Source organism: Anoplophora glabripennis, unplaced genomic scaffold, assembly GCF_000390285.2.
Source record: "Anoplophora glabripennis isolate ALB-LARVAE unplaced genomic scaffold, Agla_2.0 scaffold1351, whole genome shotgun sequence".
Taxonomy (NCBI): Eukaryota; Metazoa; Arthropoda; class Insecta; order Coleoptera; family Cerambycidae; genus Anoplophora; species Anoplophora glabripennis.
Genome location: NW_019417427.1, coordinates 56,591 through 64,933, shown reverse-complemented (window position 1 = coordinate 64,933; position 8,343 = coordinate 56,591). Strand labels below are relative to the sequence as shown.

Here is an 8,343-nt window from a genome sequence, read left to right as displayed (position 1 = left end):
AGGCGTTGTAGGGTTTCGACCATTAGTTGTTTTTGTACTTAAATAGTTGTATTGACATATGCATTTACTGAGAACTTAGTTTTTCAAATTTAATTTGTTTAAAAATGACTGAAAATATGTTAATATTTATTAAATTGTTAAGATAGGTAATTATTATAAAATAAAATAGTAACCTCTATACTTTAGTTGTCTTCGAATTTAAAAAAAAAATCGTTGTTGTAAGTTGATTAGAAGCTGAGATAATTTTTTTTTATTTAATCGAAGTGACCTTAATTATTAATATTAAGAGCCGAAATTTGGAGGGAGTATATATTAAGAGCTATATTTTCATGTCCTACATTAACATTAAGGTGAATTCAACTATTTAATTGCGAAAAAGAAGATAGCGGCAATGCGTTCTATTACTTGGTCTAGCGAACGAGTGGGGAGAGCGAGGCGGAACATGTGCGCTTAACAATTTAATAAATATTAACATTTTTTCAGTCATTTTTAAATTTGGAAAATTAAATCGTCAGTAAATGCATGTCAATACAACTATTCAGGTACAAAAAAAACGTTTAGTAGGTGCAATAGGTGCTGAGATATGGCTGGTTGAAGATAATTTCATGTCTACCAGAGACTAATTTGGAAGCATTTAACGTAAAATAACCAAAAATATTTATTTTTCAAGAAAAATGCACAGAAATTTTCTTAAAATACTTTAAAAAATCTCTAAAATGAACTTGACTTTAAGTCATTAGCATAAAAATTAACACAGTTATGTTCAAAATAAGTTGTTAATTCGCTTTTTCGGAAAAAAAAATCAGTACAAAAACTGATGATTTTTCACGAGATTAAAAATTAAAGGTAATCCTTCTACAATTTAAATTTCTATGTGTTAACAATATATTTTACAATATTTTAAGCGGTTTAGAATGTATATTTTTGAAAATATTACGTTTTGGTTGAAAAATTTTAATTTTTAGTTCCAAAAAAATAACGTATTGAAAATAACCTCAAAAACATAAAGATACGAAAAATATTCAAGAGTTCAAAAGCTAAGATTTTTTTTTCATATAATATTTTGTGTTTTATGTAGTTTAAAAATTAACTGAGATGTCGCTGCTAGAAGGTCATGTTTTCAAATCCTTTAAACTCAAAAATCTCAAAAATAAGTCGCTAAAAAATATTCAATTTTACAGTATTTTTAGCTGTCGAAATTTTCCGTAAAATAGTTTTTTTGATACTCTTAATAGCTTTAAAATTAAGGAAGTTATCATTAAAAACCAACGGCACCTTACAGCTTCAATTTTCAGAGCATATCAATATTTTGGTTATCCACAACTTTGGAGCATTCATTGGTTTAGGAAAATCTGAAATTATAACTGCATGAAAAAAATATTGAGAAATAATTATTTTGAATATTGCATAAATTAAAGTAAATCGCGAGAAAGAAAGTAATTACAAAAAAAATATTTCGCATTGTTTATTGGATTATTATATTTTGTCATTGGGGTGATTTTTAAGGGTTAAAACAAAGCGATAAATTATAAATTGTATTATAAACAGGTAAAAGAATTTAATATGTTATTAGGGGTAGTTTTTTAATGGTTGAAATATTGTAATAAATTATTTATAAAACCATAAACTATTGAAAAGATTCCTATCTATAACATATGCGCTATAAAAATATTTTAAGGTCGAAGAAACTATTAATTTTATATTTTTAAGGCTTGAAATTTTATAAAAATAACGTAAATTATTACCCATAATATAAAACAATATTTATTGTATATATTAAGACATGATTTTAGTCTATACGACACGTATTTTAATATTTATTCAGTTTTTTAACATAAGTGGTGGTTTTCATCCCCTAAAAATAAGAAGTGCATATCAAGCATATATAACTTTTCATTTACAGGATGAAACAAGCTTAATTCCAAATTTTCATAAAAATTGGAACTATCCGAAAGTATTCGGAGCTTTTACCCTATTTTCCTCTTCGTTCCCTGGACTAATATTTCAAGAACTATTGGTAATTCGAGAAAAGTGAATAGTGAATAGAATTTTTGCTTAAAATTAGTGATAGAATTCATTTACTTGGATACCTTGGAGACCACCCCGCATATACTTTTAAATTTTTCAAAATGATGTGGTCCATAATGTGGAACAAAATCTTAATAAAACATCTTATAAAGATGAGATTGTTTTGCAAGCGTTCGCCAAGGTTCAATACTAGAATACCAACCCTCAAGTGTTTAAAGTGGAAAGGTATTTCAAGTGATCCTTATCCAAAAATTCCAATGTTCTCGTAGTAGTATAAATAGCGGATATTTGGATTACTCGAGGAATTGAGTCAGTGACAATGGATTGCAAATACGGTGTCTTCGTGTTTCTTGCCCTCTGCGCTTTGGCCTCCAACAGTCAGGGACAGGCACCACAGGAATGTCGTAAGTTGTCAATTAATACTCAAACCGATTTAAATAGATATACGTAACACTTTCAACTTTAACAGACTCGTTAATAATATTTTTTGGGACTGTTTGTCAAGCTTTATTTTACTTTAAAGGCACTAAGCTGACCCAAATTATTTGTAAACTTTTCCTAAATTATTATTTTTGTATATTTATATGAAAGATGTACGTTATTTACTTTTAAGTATACTCGTGTATACACACCATTTTGGTAACACAAGTCTTTATTTTTTTTCATTAATTTACAATATTTTAATAGTAATCCCCAGGCTAGTATTAGAGTAATATCGCTAGAGAAGGTATTTTAGCCTGGTAAAAAATAAAATAAGTGCCTTTAAATCAAAATTTGTCCATACTTTGGAATAGGGAAATGAAGAAAGATGTTTGGAGTTTTGTTATTTATTGGCTACATGGAGAATATTTACATAATCCTAAATTTTTGAGCGATGAAGCCACATTTACTACAAATGGGGTAGCTTCGTCCCAAAATTGTCGTCATTATTCAGCTGAGAATGTAGAATTCATTATAAACGCAAAGAAGCAGTATTCGCAAAAAATTAACGTTTGGCATGGAATACTAAATAATAGAATAGTTGGACCTTCCTTTTTTGACGGCAATTTGAATGCGAATAGATGTTTATATTTTCTTAATGAATTTCGCAACGCATTGGATGATTTGCCTTTAAGAAATCTCCTTAATTTGAAGTTTCAAATAGATGGTAGCCCTATTCATAACGCTGCTACGGTGAGAGAATGGTTAAACTTCCTTTGAGCGGCCACCGAGATCTCCGGACTTGCCGTCATTAGATTTTTTCCTTTGGGGTTTATTGAAATAAAAGGTTTATAAATCAATTCCACGAACTAGGTGCTAGGATAATGCAAGCCTGTGCAGAAATTACTCCAAACCAAATATAAAAAGTAATTACGAAAGTACGTAAAAGAATTGAGAAGTTCATATAAGTAAATGGTGGATTAATAGAAATAACCAAAATATAATTATTTAACTTTTGTTTTTGTGCCTAATTCAGAACTTAAGACGAGCAAAATCTGTAACGAGAAAAATCTCATAGGGACAGAGAGCAAAATCTCAGTGTCGGCGGAAAGAATTATCGGTAGTGTTAATGAAAATTGTTCGAGCAAATGGCATACTATGGAGAATTCAGTGCACAAAACAGTCATTGAGTAATCTATAAGCGTCGTTGAGACAATTATTTTGTAGTTAATGCTATTTACGAGGATGCCAAACAACGTGCAATATTGCTAAATGCTTTGGATGAAGAATCCTGTAAATGAATACATAATTTATGCTTTCTAACGCTTCCTGAGGGTAAAAATTACAAATAACTGTCTGAATTATTTAACAAACATTTCAAAATCATCGATTCACTGTTTATGGCACGTGCGAAGTTTTTCGGTGCATGCAAAAATGTAAACGAATTGGCAACTAGAGTCAGATGTCTTGCTTTAAACTGTGATTTTGAAGAAAATATGACCGTCATTATGCTACGTGATTGATTTGTTATCGGACTTAAAAGCGGCAAATCCCTTTTGGAAATTTATAACCCTAAAAAGTCATATCGCAGTATTCCGCAAATAGATTCAAACGGTACTTGCAAATTTCAAGTACAACATAGATTATGTTAAATCAGCAAAGAACAATGGTAATTTTTTGTCACGCTTGCTAATTCAGAATGATGAAAATGAAAGGGAATCAGTTGACGTCGATTATTTAAATAATGTTTCCGATAATGCTAATACACATTTCATAAAACTTTGAAATTATTACGAAATATACCGAGTCAGAAAATAAATGCCTAAAAGAAGGGAAACCCAAAAAAATATAAAAGTGATAAATTTAACAAAAAGTATGCTAATCATAATCAAATCAAAATAGAACACAATATTTTGTTTTTGAATATCAGTGTTGTTGTTCCTGAAAAACTAAAAAGTTATGTGCTTTCAGAGTTACAAAATGTCCCACTTAGAAAATGTAAAAATGACTAGAAATATTTTTGGGCGGGAAGAAATAAAGATATTGAAAATATAGCAAAATGTTGTGCAAATTGTGCATTGAATAGAAAAGTCCTCTTAAAACAAATATAAATTCAGGGAAATGGCGCTAGTAATTGTTTGAAAATATTCAGATAGTTCCATTTTTAAACAAATATTTTTTAACATTCAACAATATTACTTCTGATTTTATAATAACAACGTTGCATAATACGTTTGGATTAGCAAGTATAATGTCAGATAACGCTAAATTTTCGGATTTTTCCGGGTTTTCCGTTTCTAATTATCCGATCGATCGTTTTATTCGTATTTTGATTTTCCACAAATTGTCTCTTTAAGTATAGCATTTATTGTCAGATTACTTAGTTTAAGTTTTATAAGCGAAAAACTAAAAATGTTTATAAAAAATTAATTAATGGTAAATTGGAGTAGGAAACATATAAGCATATATCTACAGACTGATGGCACAATCCGTTTGCTACTAGTATTTTTGTTACAAATAAAATCTGTATTGATTGACCTAATACCGAATTTTGAAAAGGTAACGCTGGATTTGCAATTAGAATTAGAAGCTTTTTGGCTTCCAATTTTTTCGGATGGAATGGATTGACGTGAAATTTGAACTGAAGCTAGGGAATAGCCCAAGAAACAAAAGTTATATAGTGCCGATGTGTGCTTTTATCCTAGGGATGGATGTCACCCCTTCTGGAGGGTGGGAATTTTTTTATTAAAAATAACCTCACGATTCGATAGAGGGACGAATTCTAAGCAAAAAATGTTCTATAAAAATTTTTTGTACAGTCAATACTTTTTGAGTTATTTGCGCCTAAACATAACATGTTCGAATTTAGCCCCAAAAATGCATATTTTTGAGCCATTTTTCCAAAAACTACAGGTTTTATCAAAAAATGATCATAAGCAAAAATGAAGATAATTAAATAGTAAAGAGACCGTTTTCTGTTTAATTTTTGTAGATGGTATAGAACCCGAGTTATGACTCCCAGAAGTTGAAGTCAATTTCGAAGCTAGCTATAATCGAAACGTTCAACGTCCTGTAGCGGAAAAATTAAAGGTTTTTCGAGGAAAACTTATATAACACCTATTAAAGTTCTTGAAAAGGTCTTTAAATTGAGTGGTGGTAGAAGTTGTTAGCATGAAAACTAATGAAGTTACAATCAAAATAAAATGATTGTCTTGATTTTTGAGAAACAAATTCGGTATTAAAATTAATGACTTGATGGAAAAAAAATTAAACGTATTCCTTCTGCAATTTACTTTATTTATGTATTAACAGTAGATTCTGGGAATTTGAATGATTTTAGAAGCCTAAATTAAAAAAAAATCATTTACTTTTGAATAACTAACTAAGTTATAAAAAAATGATAGAATAAGAAATTGTAGGTTTTTTCTTACTAAACAATTTGCTTTTTTTTAATTTTTGTATGACAAAATTTGACTGAGTTATGCCCTTCAGAAGCTCAAAACTAAGCTCCAAGACTGCCTTTCCAAAGTACTTTTTGCTTACAAATCTATAAAACGAAGGGCTTAAAAAACTGCAAATCACAGAATTTAAAGTGCTTTAAATTCCCTACAAAATGGTTTTTTGAGTAAATTTATAAATTTAAAATTACAAAAGTTATGGTAAAAAAATTTATCGCATTTTTTCGGTTAAATTCGGTACCATCATCTTTGTGTATTTTGGAGCACTTGTGAACTGATTTGAGTACCGTATTTTAATAATATACATACACCCATGTATCCATTTATAATGTATATAAAAAAAATGTATTTGATATAAATTTAATAAAAAAATATTAAGAACAAATTCAATAAAATTTAAAAAAAAATATATCATCACACATATAATTTTAGGAAATTTTTCTATAAGGGGTAGGTTTTTTATGAGGGGTAGGTCTTCCATAAGGTTTTTTGGGTGGCTGAGAAGTTGCAATATATCATAGATCATTTGAAAACCAATAAAAAGTTTATAATTCAACATATTCATACCATTAACACATCTCAAGTTTTCAATAATATTTTATTTTATTATAAGGGATGGCTTTTAAGGGTTGCAACTTTGTAATGAGTCGTAAGCTTTCTAATGAATAACAAAAGAAATATAATACATTGTGAATGCACCAAAAGAATATTTTAAACTGTTAAAAACTTTTTTTTCCTATTTTTTGGCCATGGAAGGTTAGTTTTTAAGGATTTTTAAGGGTTGAAAAGTAATTAAATTTCATAAATTATATTAAAAAACATGAAATGAACTTTATATCCAACATATTTGAACATGAATTGAAGTAGTTCTCACCCCCAAATAGAAAAGGCACACATCTAGACAATATAACTTTTGAAATGGGGGGTCAGATGAGTTTGTATGCAAATTTTCAGGAAAATCCATGCTATCCGAAAAAATTGGGAGCTTTTACTTTATTTTCGCCTTCAACAACTGGTCCGGTCTTTTGGATCAGGTACTTTTTGTGGCTCTGTGTGATATTGTTATATTAATAGAATATACCTAATAAAAGTTCGTTAAATTGAGTAGAGAGAGCTTCGTGACAATATGTCAAAATCGGCAGGTTCCTTTTTAAAATGACGTCAATCTTCTTGCATTGATGACCTTGCTATCAATTAGAAACCCATCTAAGAGGATATTTTTAACAAGTCCGTTTTAAGAATACCAAATTTATCGTTTCACTTTATCACCCTTTTATTACACTTCGTACATAAGCTAATTAGTGAATCCTTGCAGTTGATTTCCCTCCTCACTTGGACGACGTGGAGTTGGGCTCCCATTCATTTATCCTGAGGTGGTCAATAGAAAACGACATATGGGAGAGATGTGAAGTCAACGAGCTCCTGATCGAGGGAGCGAACATCAGAGAGGCCGTACGCATAGAGGACGAACACAGATTGGCACTTGTAGAAGTTGAGGTCCGTGATGTGATGCCCGACAGAATGTACTACCTGCGCGCCTTCGTCCGTCACGGTGAAGAGTGGTCTGTGCCGACAGTGGTTGCCATCCACACCTTGCCCGATAGGGAACCGGAACCGGGACCGGATCCGGAACCAGAACCGCAGGAGTGATGCGAAGATGAATTTTTAAGGCATTCTTTACACCCGTATTGTTAAACCAGATTTTACCGTATTGTACAAATATTTTATTTGTTCTGAAATTAAATAGTTATCAATGTATATACAATGTGTTACAATAAAAAGCAAGTGGGTGAATTATACATAAAAAATTAATTCTTATAAAAAGGTGTGCTTGAAATAGATCCATATTTTGCGCTCGGCCCATAATACTTATTTAGAAAACGAATAAACATACAGGGTGTATCACGAAGAGGGCCCAGAAGGATTATCTCAAAAAGTAGTCAAAATTGAATTCTGAAAATTTGTATACAGGGGTTTATCAAAAAGATCTATTCAATGAAAATAGTGTCAACTTTCTCGCACTTCCGGTTATACCGGAAGTCATCATCAACTCTGTTATTTCAAATGGAACACTGTATACAGAGTGTCCCAGTGTCAGCGTACAAAAATTTACCAGGGGGTAGACCAGACCAAAATAAGATTAAAAATCTTATAAAATATTTTTCTGTGATGCACTCTCACCGAGTTACAGGGTGTTATTTAGAAAAAAATAATAACAACTTTCCGCAACAACTCAAAATCCCTTTCAGGATTTAAGTAATTTTTGGGTGAAGTGTACATCTATTAAAGGCAATTAAACCTACATGGTACTTATTTCAATCTGACGCCAGTAGTGGCCTAGGCCAATTTGTTCTCAAGGTTTTGTCATCATAACTTTTGTTATGCAATCGATTCTGAACAAAAAATGAGCTCTTGTTTCATAGCTCAAAAATGAACC

At 30.5% G+C, this 8,343-nt stretch overlaps 1 protein-coding gene across 1 annotated transcript; it reads left to right on the top strand.

The window, feature by feature from the left end:
- The first annotated feature begins 2,318 nt into the window (after positions 1–2,318).
- Positions 2,319–7,705, top strand: LOC108916188. The gene is made up of 2 exons (XM_018722394.1): positions 2,319–2,432; positions 7,222–7,705. The coding sequence occupies exons 1-2, from the start codon at positions 2,348–2,350 to the stop codon at positions 7,554–7,556; spliced, it is 420 nt and encodes a 139-aa protein (XP_018577910.1). The 5' UTR covers positions 2,319–2,347; the 3' UTR covers positions 7,557–7,705.
- Positions 7,706–8,343: the final 638 nt, after the last annotated feature.

What these genes read in the sequence shown, in the direction of transcription:
- LOC108916188 (XM_018722394.1), top strand. Translation starts at nt 2,348, where the DNA reads ATGGATTGCAAATACGGTGTCTTCGTGTTTCTTGCCCTCTGCGCTTTG. An exon ending in ACAGGCACCACAGGAATGTC is followed by an intron (nt 2,433 to 7,221) that starts GTAAGTTGTCAA and finishes GAATCCTTGCAG; the next exon opens with TTGATTTCCCTCCTCACTTG.